This window comes from Balaenoptera musculus, chromosome 20 (genome assembly GCF_009873245.2).
Source record: "Balaenoptera musculus isolate JJ_BM4_2016_0621 chromosome 20, mBalMus1.pri.v3, whole genome shotgun sequence".
Classification (NCBI taxonomy): Eukaryota; Metazoa; Chordata; class Mammalia; order Artiodactyla; family Balaenopteridae; genus Balaenoptera; species Balaenoptera musculus.
This window is the reverse complement of record NC_045804.1, coordinates 16,380,921-16,404,466: the sequence shown is the minus strand read 5'-3', so window position 1 is coordinate 16,404,466 and position 23,546 is coordinate 16,380,921. Positions and strand designations below refer to the sequence as shown.

Sequence of the window (23,546 nt, the reverse complement as noted above, 5' to 3'; positions counted from 1 at the left end):
TAATTTATTTGGATTTTCCATATCCTTTAATGAATTGCAAATATATTAACAGAAAAGACTTTCCCCCCCAAGACTGTACAATTTCCGAAATAAGTCAGGAAAAGCAAAAAGAAGACACAAAATTACATTGTTTCAATGCAAATAGAACACACACATCACACCCACACTTGCATTTTCCTAGGTTTTCACAAAGAAAACAGGTCACCATATTTCTTGTGAAGACCCATACTATACTCTGGCTAAACAGAGACTTGCAAACTTTTTTCTTCAAAAAGAGCATTTTTAATAGACTAAATACTGGTTATCACTGAGTTTTTGTTTAAGGTACAACAGCAGCATGGTTCAAATGTCACTTGCAGTTCTTGGAAAAAATAAAAATTTTAAAGTAATGAAATACAGAAAAAGTAGGACCACCTTTCATTATTTTGAGTACCATTGTTCTCTTGAAAAAATATTTCCAAACTTCTAAAATCCCAGAGTTAAGAACCATTTCCAAGGGCGAAAATATCCAATGCCACAACATAACTTCTGAACAAGAGAGAGAGTGTGTGTGTGTGTGTGTGTGTGTGTGTGTATGTATATATATATACACACACACGTGTGAAAAGCTTAAAGAGAAACAAGGACGTCAAAGTACTTAGTATTTCTGATTTCCTTCAAAATAACTTCTGAAATTTGAAGCAAACATTTTGCTTGATCAAAACGCACATCTTCTTCTGGTTGTTTGATCTCCATTCCAAGCAAACAAGAAAGAAGAAAAGAGAAAGCCAGAAACAGTAAATAGGTGGGAAAGAAGGCTTCAAATACCTAAATGACTTTGAAAGTAGAGGTGTGAGGAAAATGCAATCAGGTCAAGCTTAGGCTGATTATCCCTCAGCCAACCATTGCCATGCTGTGCCTTCCACAACTATCCTTTTATCCTTGGTCTCAAAATTAGTACCAGAAAGACTTACTTCTGGCACAGGACATAAATTCCTACTACAAAAAATAACTAATTATACATCAGCAAATTGTTTTCTGAGCATAGCTTTCTCTAAGCTTTGTAACAAAGAGCTCAGTTCAAAGCTTTCTATGAAACTCTATATTTGATACTGTTATACAGCTGGCTTATGATTTGCCAATTAAAAAAATAAAATAATATAAAATTAAATATTACAGAACTAATGGATAAAAATGGAATATTTGTTAGAATCCAAGTGCTAGCCTTTGGGAATTTTTAATGATATTCGTTTACTCACAACCTTTCCCTTTTCTTATAAATTATTTTTTTTTAGGCAGCACATATATAGATTTAGGTAGAAAATTTTGTTAAATACCTCTCTGGCACCCAATACCTAATCTAAGACTCTGACTTGAATTAGTTTGTAACAGTATCTAAGCCACATTCAAATCAGCAGATTAACAGTAAATGATAAAAATTACTGAGTCTACAGGCTAAAATTTTTTTCTTATCTTCTGTAATCCACCTTATTTTCACAGCTTGACTAACAAATACAGGTAACCAGTAGATAAGTTTGTCCTTCATCAAATAATCCAAAACAATAACTGTAGGCCTGTCATTCATAAGAAACTATAAATTTGTTATATTCTGACATTGGCACTTAATAAAATGTTAACTAAAGTTTCTCTAAAAATTTCAGTACATTACAATAAAGGAGATACACAATTTAAGACTTTAAATTGGTTACTGTGAAATTCCAATAATTCCCATTTCATTATGCATAATTAGATCTTTAAAATTATGGTCATTCCCCAAGGACATCAACCTATATTATGACAAACTCAAAAGAGAACTCCTCTCCTTCGTAAGAGCGGGGTTTTTTTTTCAGCTAAGAATTTCTAATATCCTAAACCCAATCACTCTCAGTAAATGTTTTGGTGACTCACACTATTGAAAATAATTTGAAGCAGAGGGCTGAAAAGAATGGAAATGACCTCAACTGAAGGTAACCACACATTCTTGCACCCTGCTTAAACATTTAGAAAAGTCAGAGGGATACTGTCTTGAACAAATATAGATTCAAGGTTATGGTAGGATTCTGATTTTATTAAGGCTTTCACTATCATGATCTCTTAAAGTCTTTCCATTTAGTGTTCTCATTTTGATTCTTCTGGTGAACTTAAATGGTTATTAAGAGCCTTTTTTTGGCTTTTCAGTGGGCAACCCTTCTATCATCTCTGAATGTTAAAGGTGATCCCACAGAGCTCAAAGAGAGGAGGCAATATGGTAAGGACCAATTTTAAAGTTTGTAATACCTAGACAACAATGATCAACACTTTGAAGCAAGATGAATAAATTAAAATTCTTGGTTAGACATTAAAGTATTCTTGCCAAGAATAAGTGTACACTGTATGGAGGGATACTGATTCCTACATATGAGTTCCAATATGCCCATTATATTTGTTTACGGGAGATACTGCAATTTTAAGGTAATTTACATTCCTTGGCAATCAAGTTACTCTGTTATAGGCAATGTCTTTTATTGTTCCATCTGGCACTTGCTAACACCATTCTTGAAGAACCTAGAAATGAAGGTCAGTCACTCTGTTTATCAGGAACAGAACCAAGTAAAAACAAATTTTTGGAAAAACGACCAAGAGATTCTGGTTCATCACCATTTTCCATATCTAATGGTTCCTTCAAGATAAAACAAAACTCTTCCTTCCATGATAGCTTTCCAACAAAGGGAGATTAAAGAAAAAAAAGAAAAGAAAGTTTCCCACCCTACCCTCTAAATTGTCATTCATACTGGTGAAAGAGCCAGTCTTGTTAGCAGCTAAATATTGCACTGCCTTTCATTCTGTGTACAGTCAGGGTCCAATGAAAGGGGCACACTCAGGGTATAAGTGATGGATGATGACACTGCTGGCTCAAGAGTGAAGACTCAGTACATGGAAGGACAAGAAACACGTCAGCACTAGTCACACATCCAGTTGCAAAAGTCTTGATTTCCAGAAGTTAAAATTCATCACTTTCAGCTGCATGAAGTTGTGTGTCATCCGCATCTGTCATGCTGCTCTCCTGGGATTCATCTGTTCCCACTTTAAAAATAAAACAAAAGTCTACAGTAAGATATCTGACAAATATTTTTTGTTGGTTCATGAAAACAAGTAAAGAAAACTATTATATTCAGAGAGATGAGACCTTAAATAAAAGCCCTTAAAAATCCTGATATCCTTCAATAAAATGCAATTCAAGTTCCTTATTTTATAGCATGTCTAAGATTATTTTATTGCATTTAACCTTTAAGAGCTTTAACTACTAAAACTGCCTCTCCCTAACGAATTCCTATTCCTAACCTATGAATCAGAACTATTCTCTGACATTCCGTCCAGTTGTTGACTCCACTTTGGGGACAGTCCCCGATAGTTCACAAAAATATAGAATATAAATATATTTCTGGAACAAAGCCATCTTAGTTTATCTCATCAGAGGTCTCTCAATTCTCTTATTAAAAAATATTAATATATTAAGTCTTGGCTCTCACTAATTATTTTAAGACATACTCTCAATTAAGGGATAGAGTATATATATTTTTTGCTTTTTAATTAATTGATGTATAGCTGATTTACAATATTATATTAGTTTCAGGTGTACAATATAGTGATTCAATATAGGGATAGAGTATTTACTGCCTTAAATTATTAATCTAATTCTTTGCTCCTTCCTCTTTTCTTGACCTCTCCATTTAAATATATTTGCCACATATTTAGATTTTAGATTTGTGAGAGCTACATAGAATTTGAATAGCTACTACAGATCTGTCAGTACTTTAAAATGTGCACAAATTTATTATTCATTCACTTAGCACTTACAATGTTTTCAACATAGTCACACCTATCATCTTTTCTCCCCCTACCACGTTCCTATGAAGCAGATAAGGCAGGCATTAGTTACACAGATTGAAGCTTAGGTAAAAATCAGCAATGGATTTCACAAAAATCACACAGCAAACTAGATCAGAACTGAAACTAGTTACCTGGCTCCATATGCATGCTGTTATTATACTACCCTGTTCAACTTCCCTAAAATTTCATTTGGTATAAAGAATCTATCATGGTTAGAGATAAAATAAAAAAGCAGTCCCTAAATCCTTATACAAAAGGTAGCTTTCTGAATACTCCAAAAAATTTCCATGTTTATTCTGTGCCATAAAGAAATATGTTTCATCTTACCAACTCTGATGTGGTGTTTCACTAGCTTTCTGCTTTGAATAACCACATATAAACCTAATTTACATGGATGATACTCACTGATCTGTTCCTCTTGGGTTATTGGCTCCTCATCATCTGGAAGGTAGCGCTTATCAATCGCCTCTTTAATCTGGTTATTGGCTCCTTTAGGATCTAAATCCATAGCCCAAGAGAAATTCATCAGGGCGAGGTGCGTTTGACCTAACTTCTTGTAAACCTAAAAATAAACAGCAGCACTACATTTTTCATTAAGTTGTAAGCTTCAGCTATAAAATCCTAAGCATTTTAAATTTAAATTAGGCTCTTGATTATGTGCTATAAATTCATTCTGATGAGTAGGACATTTTCATCCTATCGAAGAATTCATACCAACTTTTGAGTTCCTTTTAATATATTCAGATATTATTTTCAGAATTCCTTGCCTGTATCTCTCAGGTAGTGAGCTTCCAATAAATCTCACTCTGTCTGGAACAATGATAATGGAAAGAAATGGACTATAAGCTGCTTGATTAGCATTCATTTACACTGACTTTAAACGGAGTTACATCAACTCTCAGCACCTGTCCACTGTCCTCAGCTACCTTAACCAACTGGCATCTGGGGGCCCAGTGTGTAAAATCCTGACTAGTCTGGCCTTGGAAATTTTGCAAGCCATTTTTTCAAACTAAACAACACAGTGGCATTACTTTTCTTCTTTTGGGGGATGTTTGAGTATTTTATTGATAATTGGAAGCTAAGGGCTTTCCTTGAGGTAGCCTCAGTTATGAACACATTACTGGCCATTGGCTGCAAGTGCTAATACACTTCCAAAACTATAGAAGGATTAGGGTTATAGGGTGTGTGTTCTTGCTTCTTCATTAGGATATCATCTTCTTAAATGTTAAAACTAAATCCATTCTTTATTTCCAGAGCAATTAGTTCAGAGCTCTAGTTGAATTTGCTCAATAGATACTGCACAATAAAATATTATATTTATTCTTCAAAAATTAATATTTGTTATGAAAGTCACAGTTTAGAACCAGGGCCCCAATCTTTACCTTTCCTATTAAGAAGTAAACGAGGGATTCTTTGGGAACAATTTGTTTCAATTCTTCAAGTTCTTGTAAAGCAGACTGAAAAAAGCAAAGAAAAACACAGTAGCAAAATTGTCCAGTTTTGACTAAGCAAGTGTTTTTATTTAATTTCCCAAATCATCTTAACTAAAGCTTACTAGATCTTAATCAGTGTACTTCCTTGTTGCATTAATTCTTGTTGTGAAAATAAAATGCAAGGAAAATACTTATGACAACAGGAACTAAGAAGTGGCAGGAATTCACCAAAATTCACTGAAAACACATACAAGTCTTTGTGAAATATGGAGGTGACAACCCTTGCTTTTGTCACCATTTTGTTTAAAATAACTAAACTCCATCACACTGTATATGAAAGTGTTTTAAAAACTAAGTTGCAGAACAACTCTTAAATTCTGTTAATTTACCTTCTCCCTGACACCAGCACTAAGCTTTGAATACCAACCTGACATTTTTTTTTAAAATTTTATTTATTTATGACTGTGTTGGGTCTTTGTTTCTCTGTGAGGGCTTTCTCTAGTTGTGGCAAGTGGGGGCCACTCTTCATCGCAGTGCGCGGGCCTCTCACTATCGCGGCCTCTCTTGTTGCGGAGCACAGGCTCCAGACGCACAGGCTCAGTAGTTGTGGCTCACGGGCCCAGTTGCTCCACGGCATGTGGGATCTTCCCAGACCAGGGCTCGAACCCGTGTTCCCTGCATTGGCAGGCAGATTCTCAACCACTGCGCCACCAGGGAAGCTCCCAACCTGCCATTTTAACTAATGATGAAGAGCCTAAAATTTAACCCTCTGAATTGAGTTAAAATTATCTAGCGATTTTCTGACCACTGCTAAAGGGTTCAGGAGATTGAAAAGACAGATAGGAACATTGCATTTGTATTTAAAAGGAAGATATGATGATTAAAAATAAAAACTGGGGCTTCCCTGGTGGCGAAGTGGTTGGGAGTCTGCCTGCCAATGCAGGGGACATGGGTTCGAGCCCTGGTCTGGGAAGATCCCACATGCCGTGGAGCAACTAAGCCTGTGTGCCACAACTGCTGAGCCTGCACTCTAGAGCCCGCGAGCCACAGCTGCTGAGCCCAAGTGCTGCAACTACTGAAGCCCACGTGCCTGGAGCCCATGCTCCACAACGAGAAGCCCGCACACCACAACGAAGAGTGGCCCCGCTCGCCACAACTAGAGAAAGCCCGAGGGCAGCAGCGAAGACCCAACGCAGCCAAAAATAAAAAACAAAAAAACTGGCTCCCCAAATGAGATACTGTCAATTTTTCACCTAGTAAATGGACAAAAATAAAAAGTTTGATGTTACATAAAGTTACCATGAGTGAGGGAAATCAGGTATTCTCATCACTGAGGGCAGAACTGTAAATTGATGCAACCTCTGTGTGAGGACAACTTAGCATTATCTATTAAGTTAAAAACTGCATGTAAACATTGATTCAGCAATCCCACTGTTAGGAATCTGGCCTAGTTATGTTAACTAACATAATATTTTTCTAATCAGAACAATAAAAAATCAGTGAGAAGAGTGACATCGCTTAACATTTTTGCAAATCTCTGGTTAACAGAAGACAGCTGGACTCTCTTATCTGCTTCTGCATTCAATCTCTTATGATATCACATCAAGTAGTTTTTGAAACATTCCACTGTACACTGGGGAGAAAATGAAAGTGAAAAAGGCAAATAACATCTAAATATTATTATGAAAATAGTTTTGACCTTGTGGACTTCTTGGAAGGGTTTCTGGGACCCCCCCAACAGAAGTTCCCAGACCATACTTTGGGAATCACTGCTTTAAAGAAAATTTAATCAAGATAATGTACCCCAAAACTTCTTTACTTCTACACCACACACAGTTCACACAGTTCAGAATCGATGTGTGTTTTTTCCTCTGACTGTACGTTACAACTGTTGTCAAAATTTCATGTATCTATCATGCCTCCCCCCCGATAATCTACTTGCAAATAGAAAAATAGTGAGAAGTAGTGAGAAATATTGAGTAATAGTGTCTAACACAGCACCAGAGTTCTCATTTTTGCCCTAAAAGACTTAAGACTTACACAACTAGATATCAACACAACACATTAAATAGGGTGGTGCCTAGTAATGTTTTTGCCACAGAGAGACTGAGGTGGCCCTCTAACACAATTTGATTTTCATTTTGGAGGCAAGACATTTCAGAAGCAATCAGTAACTGTTCCTTATGCCCTTTTTCTACCTGTATCTAATCCATGCATCAAAGTAGGCCTATAATTCAGCCAAGCCCCAAGCTGGTACTCAAAAATGACTATAACCATTACAGCCTGGACAGTGGGTCAGATTAGAACATGAGCTTCTTGAAGCAAGTATAGGGCTGACTTACATGGCATTCCTGGTAAGTGTGGTGGCATTAAAATGGCTTTAAGAACAATAAATTGAATAAAATCCTTCAACAGAAAAACCTGACCACATATCTAGAAAAGTACAGTGAAGCAAAAAAACTAAAACAAATGCTGAATTACAATTATAGTACGTCAAAGAGCAAGTTAAAAGTGTTTATCAGATTTAAAAGAAGTTTTAAAAGGACAGAACAGTAGGATTAGACATCCACTTCTTCATAAAGAAAACCAGAGCAAGACTAGAAGAATTACTGAATAAATGACAAAGAATAAATTATACATTTAATCCCTTTATATATCTTTCTCAGTCTTGTAAAAAGTTAAGGGCTTACCACCAAGTTTGTATTTTTCGATTTCAGCAAATTTCAATGCATACTGGAAGAACAGATTTCTAGGGAAAGAGTCTACTAAAATGGATTATTTAGCCCAAGTTTTTCCATGCACTTAAATTTTGGGTATTTTTTTGGTAAGTTTTTAACTGTTTTTAGTAGAAAGAGCCTGAATTTATTTAAAAAGTAACCTGAACTTAAAATCAAAACTTTGGATTCATAGTTTATGATTACCTAGTCTCCCTGTTACAAGATCTCATAACTCACTATGTATACTTTTCCTTTATGTATTATTCTTGTGATTATTTGATTAATGTCTGTTCTCCCTCTAGAAGGGTACTAGATGGTAAACTATTCAAAGGCAGGAAATATGGTTGCTTCACTTGCCACTATATTCCTAGTGCCTGACATATAACAGATACTCAAATAAATACTTATTGAAAAATGCACACATTCATTTGTCATCTGTTCACATATTTTGGTCCTAACAGGATGGTTTAGGTTTTACATTTAAGATAACTGCCTTTCCACATAGGAAATCTTTTCAAGGGATAACCATATATTCCTAAATATCCATACACCCATCCTTCCCATGAGTACTTCTCATGAAGAAATAAAATCACACAGGCACAAAAAAGAAATTAATAGCTTTTAAAAATGGGGAAAATAGACTAAGATAAAAATTCAAGTATAAATAACTTTTAGTTTATTAAAAAAGGGGTAAAACTTAAGCAGTACAATGTTGGAGACGATTAAGATACATATATATATCTTACCTTATATTTTTCATTTGCAAATAAAACTGAGGCTCTGTGAAATTTGCATAGAGGGTTCTTAGGATCAATAACAATGGCTTTGTTTAGGGTATCCAAAGCCTTCTCAGATTTTTTCAGCGCATGCTGAACCTGTAAGAAATAAAGATCCTATTTTTCCTTTTGATATTTATGAGGAAAGGTGAAAACCAAATAGTGTGACTCAAAACCAACATAGCTCCCAATTCACCATTACCCTACATAATGATAATCAAGATTCTATCTTTAGAGTAGATAGTTGGTTACCTTTAAGCCTAAAAGATAAGAAAAAACTTTGTCTTCCTTCTCAAGAAAATCTGTACTATTTAGCTAGATGATACTCACATTTTAACAGATTTATTATGGTCCTCTAAATATTAGACTTTTCGAAACTTTCCAAGAACCCCTAGAGGATTTGGCTCTAAAACTTACCAACCCTGTTTCACTCGGAACAATTACACTTTTACCTATTTTAGGAATTTGTTTTAAAAATGGTCCTTCTGCTTTACATATTTGAAAACCATTGATCTGTAATTCTGGGTAGTAAATAATTTATTTTAAATAACTTAAAAGAAAACCAACCAAGTCTCACTATTTATTCATGTGTACTCATATTCTGCTCTGCTCCTCCTTAGATGAATTATATGTTAAAAATGAAGTGGAACAGACTCACAGACATAGAAAACAAACTTACGGTTACCAAAGGGAAAGGGGTGGGGGAGGGATAAATTAGGAGTTTGGGACTAACAGATACAGACTACTATATACAAAATACATAAACAGCAAGGACCTACTGTATAGCACAGGGAACTATATTCAATATCTCATAATAACCTATAATGGGAAAGAATCTGAAAAAGAATATATATATAACTGAATCATCTTGCTGAAAACCTGAAACTAACACAACATTGTAAATCAACTATACTTCAAAAAAAAAAACAAAAACAGGGAAACTATAGCAAAGATAAGTGACCTTTCTAGGTCTTAGAACCCACAGATCACACAATGCTGGACTATGGGCTTTAGAAACTGGCCAGTGGGGGGTGTTCAACCATCACACTTTGTCTGTTTTATATCGTATAATTATGAAACCGTGACCCAGTCTCTTACCTGGAACTTGAGTGTGTTTGGAAAGTGGGATTAAAACTGAAATTACGTTCCTTGAAAATCTCAATAAAAATAAATAAGTTAATAAAATAAAATAAAGTGGAGTGAATGGATGTGATTGTGGAACTTTAACAAACAAGAATGTGAGAGTAGGTACTACCAACATCTGGTGCTAAATTCATCTATGCAATGATCTTTGCAGAAGGTTATTACTACATGTGGCCAAATATTCTGCTCACAGAACTGAAATCCTAAATACTAGGTTCCCTAACAGAGGAGCATACTCTTTTATCTAAAAACTTCAAATAAACCACTCAAAATTATAAAACAATCTGTTCCACAATAACTTTAGAAGCAAGCCTACTTTAAAAAATGTTCAACTTCACTAAAAGGTATCAAGAGATAATCAACTTTGGTTTATCTTAAGTAAAGTGATAGAAAAAAAAAAATCTTTAATTTGACATACTTTATATTTTTTGCACATTATCTAACTATAAAAGAAGTTACCATGTCAATTTTTAAGAAATTATAAAGAACTAGAATTCTTCCCCCAAAATGAATAGTGAAATTCCAAACTAATCTAATTTTCCTCATATTGTACGCTTGTTCACACAAAAGCCAAACTTGCTGAGAGAAAGAAAAAGGGGCAGGGGAAGGAAAGAGGGAGAGGGGAAGCGGGTGAGAGGGCAAGAAAAAGAACTTAAGGTACCATGCTTGCAGAGAAACTAGTAAATGAGATTTTAAAAAGCAAACATACCTCTTCTCCTATCTTATCAAAGTACAACTTATTATCAGATACATTAAAAAAATATAAATATAAAATTGGCAATCCACACTGCCTTATAAGAATTTTAATTAGTCCTGACATATCTATATCACTCAGAGGCTAAAATATAAGAAATCATTTGCCTTAAGTTATTAATTACTTAATTTAGGCGCTAAATATTAATATAGAAAACTGCTTTCAAAAATATGAAGTATCTCATATGAGTGTTATAATAACCCTATGAGGTATGCAAGGTGGTATTACTTGTCATTCATAAAATAGAACCTCAGAGAAATTAAGTAACTTGCCCAAGGAATGAGGGTACTCCAGTGATTTCTCTTTATGCCAAGCAAAAAGGCAATATTTTTGGCTGTAAAAGAATCCAGGATATTGTTTCAAGAATAACAATAACAAAAACCCCTAGTTTTCATTATAGCAATTAAGTCAATAAAATGGGATTAACTGAACAATACTTAGAAAGCTACTTACTACTCCAATGTGGCAAAGCAAAACCGAACTTTGAGGGTTGATGTCAAGTGCTTTCTGGAAATGCATTTCTGCAAGGCTGAATTTTTCTTGCTTGTAATAAATCATTCCTAAACCATACCTGAGAGTTTAAAATAAAGTACAATTTTAGGGATATGAACTGCTAATTTAGTTCAACTAATAAAAGGATATATATGGAATGTGGCATTTTAATAAACCAGTAGAAAAATACTGATGGTCTTAGGATAGGCAAAAACTATCAGTCATGATAAAAAATTGTCAAAGCATTCTAGACAAGTCACTTTTACAGGTGAAAACAATAAATCCAATCCAGTTAATCAATCAATCAAATAAAACTATAACAATGAGGGAAAAAAGAAACCACATCCTTAGACCCACCACTACAATCTAGATTTAGTAACTAATTTTTACTGAGTGGTTATCATGTGTGTATGCCAATAATTTTGTTAAATTCTTTGTGTGATTTATCTCATTTAATCCTAGATGGAACCAAGGAGATAGGTACTGTTACCAATCACATTTTTAAATAAAGAAACTGAGGCTTAGAGAAGTTAAATAACTTGCCCAAAGTTATACAGCTAATAAGGATTCTAATCAGTTCCTTCCTTTATGATTCTAGACCCTAAACTCCTAACAATGCTACTTCCATGTTATTTGTCCAAATGCATATATATTTTATACTATAATTAGAATATGCATAGTGTCATGTTCTGCTTCCATCCCGTCTCCCCACTCACTGTGTCAAAAATATGCTCCTTTCAGATTTCAAAATTTCAAGACTTCAAAATTATATTTTTTAAAGGCTTCAAATAGACTTCAAAATTATACATTTTAAAGACTATGTAACAGTACATTAACTTGATATACAGGTATTTTTCCTGAATTTTCAAAACATCAAATGAACACATTATGACTGATTTACATTAAGGATCCCTCTTGGCTAAACTAGCTAATGATGATGGGGAATAAACACCAAATAATTAAGGAAAAAAGCACAATAGTATATCTGCTTTATTTGTGTGGTTTTGTTTATAATTATAATTGTGTTAGAGGTGAACAAAAGGTATGAAAAGTTCTGTGCTAATAATGGTGAAGTGGAGATAACTGAAGAAAGACTACTTACCTTGGAGTTGGAAAAACAAATTTGCTTAATGTTTAGTTAAATACTTATATAGTTACCTAAATAACTCAATATTGAAATTCTTCCCAGTAAAAGCTTGCTAGTCTAAATACTCCTCCTTTTCTCTAACTGAAACAATTATTTTTATAGCATAATATTTGATATGGTAAAGTTTTTTTAAGAATGCAACTATTGCAATATAGCAGAACAGATAGTACACATTTAAAAAACAACAGAAGTCCTATTAAGAACTGAGCTCTGAAAATATCACAGAGAACTTTATGTGAATGTTGGCAAGCCTGACTGTTTAATAGGTCAGCAGAAGCTAGCGCTTATCAGGCCATCTTTCAGGCAATGTAACTGCTTAGAAATGAGATATCCATTAAAAAACACATATACACAAATGAAAAAATATATTTCAATAATCTATCTAGTGCTTCAGATTTAGTGACAAATAGAAAATTGCTATAATGATTAACCCGAAAGATTAACCTTCCACAGTCCCAACCACTTTCTATTTTAATCACCATTTTAGTGTTCTAAGAAAAAGTAGCAAATCAAAGTAACAAAACCACCTATTTGCAAAAATTTGGCAGGAGAAAAGGTTGAAACTGTTGAACATAAGGATCTGGAATTCTATTGGCATTAGTTAAGAGTTTGTTAAAGGTATAAATTTCACATAAAAAACCATTTTGGTTAGAAGTTATCAACTAGTATGTACCATTCTTAAGTATTAGTTAGTAATCAAATTCATGACAACGAAGAGATATCTAACAAGAAAAATTACTGAGTATCAGCCCCATCAATAAGACACTGCCTTCGCACTTTGTTAGCACTTACCATGCATTATAATGTCTAGGATTGACTCTGATAGCATTTCGAAAACAAGCTAATGCTTTGTCTAATTCTTCAGTTAACACAAACTCATGCCCTAATAGAGTATAGGCATAAGCATAATTTGGATCAACCTGGATAGCTCTCTGGAAGAATTTAATCGCAATATCATGTTCCCGTTGCAAACTGAAACAGTTCCCTGCAGCACACCAGGCCTTAAAAAAATGGAAACAAGAACCAAATGCACAATTAAAATTTTGTTTTATTTTTTTCTAACAAAAGCAATCTATAACTAAAATCAAGACTCAGATGTTAGAACAGAAAGACAACAATTGAAAGAGTTTTAATATAGTCAATCCTCATTCATGGATTCCATATTGGCAAATTTGTCTACTTTCTAAAATTTATTTGTAAAACCAAAATCAATACTTGCAGTGCTTTAGTGATCACTGGTGGATCCAAGTGTGATGTGTGTGTGTATATTTCCCCTAGGAGCAATGGTTCAGTATTTGCCAATTCAGTGTTCATGGAGACTACAGAAGCTTAAATATGTTACAGAAGTACCACCCAGTATTCTTGAGATGCACGGAAATAAAATCCTTATAGGACTGAAACATGTAAACTGTGCCTATGTCTTAAAATGACAGTTAAAATTATTATTTTAATTTAAAATGAGCACTTTAAAAAAATCTCTATTTCTGTTTAATGAACTCTACTCTTGGTGACAACAGCAATTATAACAAAACCAAATCTTGATTAACCCTGAATGAGATATCTGCTTTATGATTTTTCTATTTGTGAATCTGCACCATATACTCTAGGATTTCCCCTTCTTCTCTGAGTCCCTGCCTATACAGAAGAATACGAAAATAAGTGTGGGTGATACTAAATGAATGATTTGGGTCATTTCCGTTTGGTAAAGATGATCAAAAGATAGCTACAGGGAATTCCCTGGTGGTTCAGTAGTTAGGACTCTGCACTGTCACTGCCTAGGGCCCGTGTTCACTCCCTGGTCAGGGAACTAAACTCCCACAAGCTGCGCTGGTGAGGCAAAGAAAAAAAAAAAAAAAAAATTAAAAAAAAGATAGCCACATAAGCAAAGTGTTTCAGTTAATTTACCTCTGGTGAATTTTTATCCATATCTGTTAAGTCTTTTGAAAGAACTGAAAGAGCAACATCCTTCTGAAGATGCCAAAGTGTTGTAGAGTAGATCTCCATGCCTTCCACTCTGTAATTCTCAATTCTTCTAACCTCTGAAAATATTCTTTCAGCCTGAAATATAAAAACTAGTAAGGGGAAAACAAGTTGATACAATTTACATATATAGAGGGAGAGTGCTGGGCACTGTTCTCATAGGACCTAAATGCTGCCTTGTTTTACAGTGTTTATGTGAACTAGTATTGATACTAACACATGGCCAAATTGAGGAAGCTTCCATGGTAGGTCAAATACTGATGTAATCATATTCACACTTAACCTAGTTTTTATAAACAAGTCATGGCAGGAACATGAATTCTGAAAAGAAAATTTGTTTCCACCAAAAAGACAGAAGAGAGATCTATACAAAGTTAATAATTTAAAAAGAAGTCAATTATTTTATTCTCAAAAAACACTATTCCATGTTTTAATTATGGCTTTATAGAATAACTCTCAGGAAAGGTGAGAGAAGAATGACCTCTGTAATACAAAACCTATTTTTGTACTGATTATTAAGAGGTTGAGTTGAAAACTTTAGGGGAAAAACACGCTTGGCTGGCCGCCAACCCTATGGCATGTTGAGCACTGAATATTTCCACCAATGTCTTACCTGCTAGGAACTATAGTCCCTGCCTAGTATAATTCCCTTTTCTTCTGCAGCACTCTCTTGACTTTAGGGTCCCTTCTCAGCTACCAGGTCAAAGTTTTTCCTCACCACACTCAAAGCTTCCAGAACTGTGCTTCTCTCCCCTGAAGTTTGAGGCTTTGGGTTATGTAGCTCCCCAGTTTATCAATTCAGTAAGTTAAAAATTCTGAAAGTCAAGTTTAGTTTAGAATAAGGAATATCTGGTTTACTCTTAATGAAATGAAGATGACAAAATATGGAAAAAGAATTTATAAAACTAGAAAAATAGGAACAATTCTTAGATATGGCCATATACTATCTAAAATTAGCTTAGATTTGTGACTTCCCTGAAATCCCTTAAAAGTTATACAGATAAGTTTTTCAAATGGGCATTTTTCAAACATGCATTGGTTAAGAGAAGACAGACCTAACCACCTGCCAAATACAGGTTTTGGAAACCTTCTGGTTTAAAATTTTTCAGAATCTATTGCTTCCTCTGAAAAGTGACTGTGACATAGACAAAAAGGAAAATGAAAAAAACAACTTATTAAATTAAGTTGAAACAAAGGCTTTCTTTAGTTAAATATCTGGGTCTACATCTGCTCTATAATTAGGGGTAACAATAAAATTCATGTAAAGTACCTGTGAAACAATAAATAAGAAATAATCCGAACAAAGCTTTTACCTGTGTACCAATTAAAAAAATCACAATCCAGAAATGAAAAAGTCTTTCTGTCTACAACTCTTTTTTCTTTAGTACTCAAAATTACAAGAATAGGTATATTCTGCATTTATTCTCTACCTGGAAGTACACTTCACCCCTAGAGCTTTGCATGGCTCATTAAGGGAGAAGTAACCTTTTTCTGAGCATGTTTTTTAAAAATAGCACCATACTTCACTGTCTCCCAATCTCCTTACCATGCTTCATTTTTCTTTCATATGACTTATTGCTACGTCATATGCTTATTGCTATTATTATTGCTTATTGCTATGACTTATTGCTATTTCTTTCATATGCTTATTGCCTGTCCTTATATATTTATTGGCTTACAATATGTCTCTTACTAGAAAGTAAGCTCTCTGAAGGCAAGCAATTATCTGTCTAGCTATATTACAGTACAGAAGAGAGTCTAGGATACAACATGCACTCAAATATATGCTGAAAGTAATCAGGGCAAATAAGTGACCTTATTATCAACTTTAAATAATTTATGTTAGAGAAATTTTACTAATATATAGGTTTCTTAAAGTTTTTTTTAAATGTTTTTCTAATTTTAAGTTTAGGGCGGGGGATGAAGTGCTTTGAAAGAAGAAATGGGGAGTAAATTAGAATTTTCTTTGGCTTTAGGCTAATCATCCTCTCCTTTCCTGATTTAAACAGATAACTTAAGCAACAAATATAATTAAAATTAAAATGATAAAAGCCTTGTAATACGGACATTATGTTCTCGATTACATACAACTTTCTTCATAGTATTAAATTTATAAAACATACTAAATGCCAAAAAGTCATCCCAGTAAGAACTCTATATATATAGTAGAAAGAATTGATTATAAATATCTATTACATGGTAAATACATATTTTCAGATCCAACTAAGTAGAGTACAAATGTTTCACATAAGAATGTATGGATGGGGACTCCCCTGGTGGTCCAGTGGTAAAGAACCCACCTTTCAAGCAGGGGACGCGGGTTCGATCTCTGGTCGAGAACTAAGATCCCACATCCTGTGGGGCAACTAAGCCCAAGTGCCACAACTATTGAGCTCGTGCCTCAAGGAGAGAGCCCGCATGCCGCAAACTACAGAGCCCGCGCGCCACAACTAGAGAGAGAATACCTGCCCGCCACAACTAGAGAGAAGCCCGAGCGGCACAACTAGAGAGAAACCCAAGCAGACCGTGTGCTGTAACAAAAAGATCCTGCATGCCTCAACAAAGATCCTGTGTGCCCCAACTAAGACCCGACAAAAGCCAAAAAAAAAAAAAAGGAAAAATAAATTAAAAAAAAAAAAGAATGTATGGATGACTTGGGTTCTCTACAAATCTATCTCAAGTAATCCCAAAGAATTTAAACTACCCCTTAACACAGAAAGAATTGTGCTGATAAATTATAAATAGTGACAAAATAAATATAGACATTACATAATAAATACTGACCCTTTAGATCTAGTCTTCTCAAGCATAAGCATTTTAATTAAATTTAAATTATCTCTAGAAAGGCATATATAACTATTTTTCATACTTACTTGCATGTACTCTGAAAGTTCAAAATAGGCCCTTCCAATCTGGCACAGGACCCAACCAGTATTGTAGTGGTGAGACGGTAGGTGGCTCAAGATATTTATAGCTTCTTTGCAGTTGTATGAGCACAAAGCTAAATAACCTTTCCCCATTTCACGAAGAAGGCTCATCAAACCTTCTAGGAGAAAACAATGTAGTAAACAAAGGAGAAAAACACAGTAAAGCAGTCTGGTTTTCTAGAAAGGCTAATTACAAAATAATTCACTAAAAATTCCAACATCTATCCAGAAAAAAATGGAAAGCACTTTAATGAACATAAATAAATTTACTTAAAATAAGTGAATAAAATAAAATACAAAGAAGATATTAAGCATTTAAAACAGACCTGCTGCTGCTTTCTGTAGATTAAATGCCTGGATCTGAGGTGTGATTGTGGAGATTTTCCCTTCTGAAATGATTGCAGAGTCTAATTTTGTTATTTCTAGGCTATCATTTATGTTAGGTTGAGTTATTCCTCCTTTATTAGTTTTACTTTTTGTTTTTCTGTTTGGGATTTTAGGTGGAAACTTCATTTTTAATTTTTTGCTATTCTCCTGTAACAAGAAGGAAAATCCCACACTTATTATACTCATTTATTTTAGACATCCTCCCAACCCTTTTTCTCAAGTATTAGATATAAAATAAACAGTTTTGATTGATCTGTATTTTTCTCAGAAAACAAAAGTCATCAAAGTCATTTAATTTCAAATGCAACAATTCTGAAAATAAATCATATTAACTAGCTAGTGTTTAAGGTACATTAGCTTTAAGCATTTCTCTTTATTGAAAGTATATCACTTTTGGGACTTCCCCGGTGGTCCAATGGTTAAGAATCTGCCTTCCAATGCAGGGGACGTGGGTTCAATCCCTGGCTGGGGAACTAAGATCCCACATGCCATGGGGCAACTAAGCCCAAGCACCACAACTAGAGAGAAGCCCGCGCGCCGCAACGAAGAGCCCATGTGCCGCAACTACGACCCGACGCAGCCAAATAAATAAAGAAAGAAACAAACAAACATTAAAAAAAACCCATCACTTTCATTTATTATTTAAAAATAAGAAAGTAAGTAGATACAACAACTATCTAATTGTCTCAGAGCATTGTAATTTATAAGGTATAAAATTGCTGATCTATATATGTCAGAGTTAAAGACTGTCCATAATATTTGTCAATGGATGAAGAAAATTTACCAAAGGTATAAGTTCCTCCAATTGTGCAAAGAAACGTGCAAAGAAAACACAGAAAATTTCCATTTACTCTTCCCACAATTTTTCCCAATGATAACATTTGACATAACCGTAGTACACCATCAAATCCAGGAAATTGGAATTGGTACAACACTAGCACCAAAACTATAGATCTTATTTGGATTTCATCAGTTTTCACATGCACCTTTTAAAAAATTTTGGTGTATATAGTTCAGTATAATTTTGTCACATGTATGGATTTGTGTAATCAACTACAACAATAAAGATATAGGACTGCTCTACCACTACACAAAGAAATTCCCTTGTGCTATGCTGTAAAAGTCACATCCTCCCCTCAGTTCTAGCTCCTAATAACCACTGACCTGCTCTCCATCACTATAATTTTGTAATTTCTACAATGTTGTATTTATTAAAGGACCAAGAAAATTTACAAATGTTACAGATGGTCCTCCAAATTAAAAAACATTAAAAAATTTTTAAATAGTATAATTTATTCATCAGACATTGAGTCATCGATGAACAGAAATTTTAGAGGAGGAAGCATTAAGTAAATGTGACATACAGAAATCTTTAAATTACCTTGGTTGTAGAGCTGTCACTAGTAAAAAGTCGTGAACTTCTTCGAGGCAGTGCATTTGGGGGAGATGTGATAGTGGGGCTCAATACCTGAGGTGTTGTACTAAAAAATTATAAAAGTAGACATTAAAAAAAAACCCTCAGTTTATGACCATTAACTATTGTTTCAATTCAAGTAAATTAAAAAATATGCATTCAATATGTTTGCATTCTAAAATTGATGAGATCAGTCCTTTTCTCATCCCCCTATGAAAACTCTTATTTAAAAAATGATTCTTGTTACGATAAAATGATAAAAATTATAGCACAGATCTTCACTCGATCTGAAATTGCTAATTTGAACTTAAAACAATCCACATAAAAATTATGGGTCAATAAATAGTAAACACATCTATAAACCAATTATCTCTAGCCCTCGTTTGCAACTATAGCAAGTTAGAGAAAAAGAAACTAGAACAATTGATACCTGGGAAGTTATTACCCTGTAAATTCAAACAGCCACACCAAGGGATTATTCTGTTTAGAGCAAAAGGAATCTAATAATCACTTGGATAGATTTTTTTTTTTTTACTTTAAAGGCAAATCTTAAGAGATAAGAATTTTATTCTTGATACACACCACTATACATAAAATAAACAAGGATTTACTGTATAGCACAGGGAACTATATTCAGTATCTTATAATAGCCTACAATGGAAAAGAATCTGAAAAAGAATATATGTAAATGTATGTATATATATATATATATATGTATGTATAACAAATCATTTTGCTGTATACCTGAAACTAATACAATTTTGTAAATCAACTATAGTTCAATTAAAAAAAAAAGAATTCCATTGTTAGAAAGCAAGCAGATTTAAACCTCAAATTATCTAATTGACAGTAAGTCTATGGACTAAACTATTTACAGTTTATACAGCTTATGGGAAATCCTACTAATTACCTGAGTCTGGGTCAAAGAAGCTTCTGAAAATAAAAGAGAAGCTGACCAGTGAATAAAGAATGCACAGGCTTTCAAAGACACAATCTCAATGTAGAGATTTCAGCAAGTGAGGTCATTTGGGTTGACCAATTTACTTTTTAATGATAATTTTTTAATTAATACTATTTTTCTTTTTTAGCACAGTTTAAGGTTCACAGCAAAACTGAGGGGAAGGTACAGAGAATTTCTATATACTCCCTGCCCCCGCACATGCACAGCCTCCCCCATTATCAGCATCCCCCACCAAAGTGGTACAATGTTACAGTTAATGAATCTACAGTGACTATCACATTGTCACTCATTGATAATCATCCAAAGCCCACAGTTTACCTTAGAGGTCACTCTTGGTTTTGTATATTCTATGGGTTTGGAAAAATGTATTATGACATGCATCCATCATTATGTTATCATACAGAATGTTTTCACCTTGGGCTGGGAATGGCTCATATTTTCAATAGCCAGAGTGAAAAAACCTCATACTAAACAGGTCATTGAGTAGAGTACTCAAAGTGGGGCAAAATTAATCCAGACTAAAGGCTGCTCTTGTCCCACCGAACAAATTAAAAAGCAAAACCTGAAAGGATCAAGCTGTTAACGAGTAATTTAAGTGCATCCCACATATCCCACCTTATCTTTGATAAAGGAGGCAAGAATATACAATGGAGAAAAGACAGCCTCTTCAATAAGTGGTGCTGGGAAAACTGGACAGCTACATGTAAAAGAGTGAAATTAGAACACTCCCTAACACCATACACAAAAATAAACTCAAAATGGATTAAAGACCTAAATGTAAGGCCAAACACTATAAAACTCTTAGAGGAAAACATAGGCAGAACACTCTATGACATAAATCACAGCAAGATCCTTTTTGACCCACCTCCTAGAGAAATGGAAATAAAACCAAAAATAAACAAATGGGACCTAATGAAACTTAAAAGCACAGCAAAGGAAACCATAAACAAGACGAAAAGACAACCCTCAGAATGGGAGAAAATATTTGCAAACAAAGCAACTGACCAATTAATCTCCAAAATATACAAGCAGCTCATGCAGCTCAATATCAAAAAAACAAACAACCCAATCCAAAAATGGGCAGAAGACCTAAATAGACATTTCTCCAAAGAAGATACACACATTGCCAACAAACACAGGAAAGGATGCTCAACATCACTAATCATTAGAAAAATGCAAATCAAAACTACAATGAGGTATCACCTCACACCGTCAGAATGGCCATCATCAAAAAATCTACAAACAATAAATGCTGGAGAGGGTGTGGAGAAAAGGGAACCCTCTTGCACTGTTGGTGGGAATGTAAACTGATACAGCCACTATGGAGAACGGTATGGAGGTTCCTTAAAAAACTAAAAATAGAACTACCATATGACACAGCAATCCCACTACTGGGCATATATATACCCTGAGAAAACCATAATTCAAAAAGAGTCATGTACCACAATGTTCATTGCAGCACTATTTACAAGAGTCAGGACATGGAAGCAACCTAAGTGTCCAATGACAGATGAATGGATAAAGAAGAAGTGGCACATATATACAATGGAATATTACTCAGCCATAAAAAGAAACGAAACTGAGTTATTTGTAGTGAGGTGGATGGACCTAGAGTCTGTCGTACAGAGTGAAGTTAAGTCAGAAAGAGAAAAACAAATACCATATGCTAACACATATATATGGAATCTAAAAATAAAAGTGGTTCTGAAGAACTTAGGGGCAGGACAGGAATAAAGACGCAGACATAGAGAATGGACTTGAGGACAGGGGGAGGGGGAAGGGTAAGCTGAGACGAAGTGAGAGAGTGGCACTGACATATATACAAATGTAAAATAGATAGCTAGTGAGAAGCAGCTGCATAGCACAAGGAGTTCAGCTCGGTGCTTTGTGACCACCTAGAGGGGTGGCATAGGGAGGATGGGAGGGAGACGCACGAGGGAGGGGATATGGGGATATGTGTATACATATAGCTGATTTCACTTTGTTATACAGCAGCGACTAACACAACAATGTAAAGCAATTATACTCCAATAAAGATATTAAAAAAAAATTTGAGTGCATCCCAGAACAAAACTTGAAAAATACTTAAAAGGATACAAAAAGTCCAGCACTCAACCACGTAAAATTTCCAATAACCGGCATACAAAAAAACCTTGGCATGCAAAGAAGCAGAAAAATATAACCTATACTGAAGAGAAAAACCAATCAATAAAAAACAGACACAGTAAGACTTAGTAGTTAAGATCACTAAAAGAGCTACTATAAATGTAGTTCCATATGTTAAAAAAGGTAGAAGAAAGCATAGGCATGTTAAGGAGAGAACAAAATCAAACTTCTAGAGATGAGAAACAGAATGCCTAAGATAAAATACACACACACACACACACACACACACACACACACACACACACACTGAATGGGATTAACAGCAGATTAGACACTGCAGAAGAAAAGATTCGTTAGCTTGACGACACAGTAGTAAACCCTATCCAAAATGAAAGAGAAGAAAAAGACTGGAAACAAAAAAGAACAGAGTATTAGTGAACTGTGGGACAACTTTAAACAGTCTAATATACATGTACTTGAAGTCCCAGAATGAGAGAGAGGGACATGGACAGAAAGTTTTTGAAGAAATAATGGCCCAAAATTAGCTAAATTTGATGAAAACTATCAACTTACAGATCCAAGGAGCTCAATGAATTTGAAGGCCAAGAAAGGAGAAAACACACTACAGCACATCATAATCAAATGGCTTAATTATCAGTGATAAAGAAAAAATCTTAAGAGTCAGAGAAAAGAGACAGATTACATACATAGAGAAACAAAAATGAGGATGGCAACAGGCTTCTTGCCACAAACAATGCAAGCCAGTAGACAGTAAAGCAACATCTTTAAAGAAAAAAAAAAACCTGTCAACTAGAATTCCATATCCAGGACTTCCCTGGTGGTCCAATGGGTAAGACTCCGTGCTCCCAATACATGGGGCCCGGGTTCGATCCCTGGTCGGGGAACTGTTAGATCCTGCATGCATGCCACAACCAAGGGTCCACATGCTGAAACTAAGAAGCCCACATGCTGCAACTAAGAAGTCCGCATGCCACAACTAAAGATTCCGCATGCCTCAACGAAGATTCTGCATGCCGCAACTAAGACCCAGTGCAGCCAAAATAAATAAATAAATAATAAATAAATAAATATTTTTAAAAAAGAATTCAATACCCAGTGAAAATATCTTTCAAAAATAAAAACAAAGGTGAACTTAAAACTTTCTTCTGACATACAAAGGCTGAAAAAAAATTCATTACCAACAGACCTAGACTACAAGAAATGTTAAAAGAAGTCCTTCAAGATGAAGGAAAAAAAATACCGAATTGAAATCTGGATCTACAGAAAGAAACAGAGCGCCAGAAACAGTAAATATGTGGGTATCTATAAAACAGACTTCTTTTTCTTATTAAAAAAAAAACTCTGTTAAAGATAACTATTTAAGGCAGAAACTACAACAATCACTCTATAGAAGTAAAATATATGACAGCAATAGCATACAGACTGAGAGAGGAGCATGA

General features: G+C 34.5%; 1 protein-coding gene across 8 annotated transcripts in view; it reads right to left on the bottom strand.

The window, feature by feature from the left end:
• CDC27 (cell division cycle 27) overlaps positions 1 to 23,546 on the bottom strand; it is a 57,440-nt gene continuing 33,894 nt past the window's right edge. For 2 of the 8 annotated variants that reach the window (XM_036836609.1, XM_036836608.1), the window contains exons 10-19: positions 18,987 to 19,086; positions 17,545 to 17,752; positions 17,165 to 17,337; positions 14,217 to 14,369; positions 13,104 to 13,312; positions 11,126 to 11,243; positions 8,746 to 8,874; positions 5,232 to 5,306; positions 4,255 to 4,347; positions 1 to 3,042 (exon numbers count right to left, since the gene is read on the bottom strand). In XM_036836609.1, coding sequence (XP_036692504.1) covers positions 4,273 to 4,347; positions 5,232 to 5,306; positions 8,746 to 8,874; positions 11,126 to 11,243; positions 13,104 to 13,312; positions 14,217 to 14,369; positions 17,165 to 17,337; positions 17,545 to 17,752; positions 18,987 to 19,086 — 1,240 coding nt within the window. In that variant the 3' untranslated portion in view covers positions 1 to 3,042; positions 4,255 to 4,272. Of the gene's footprint in view, positions 3,043 to 4,254; positions 4,431 to 5,231; positions 5,307 to 8,745; positions 8,875 to 11,125; positions 11,244 to 13,103; positions 13,313 to 14,216; positions 14,370 to 17,164; positions 17,338 to 17,544; positions 17,753 to 18,986; positions 19,087 to 23,546 lie in introns of all 8 variants that reach the window. The other 6 variants (XM_036836610.1, XM_036836604.1, XM_036836605.1 and 3 more) reach the window with 6 other exon arrangements.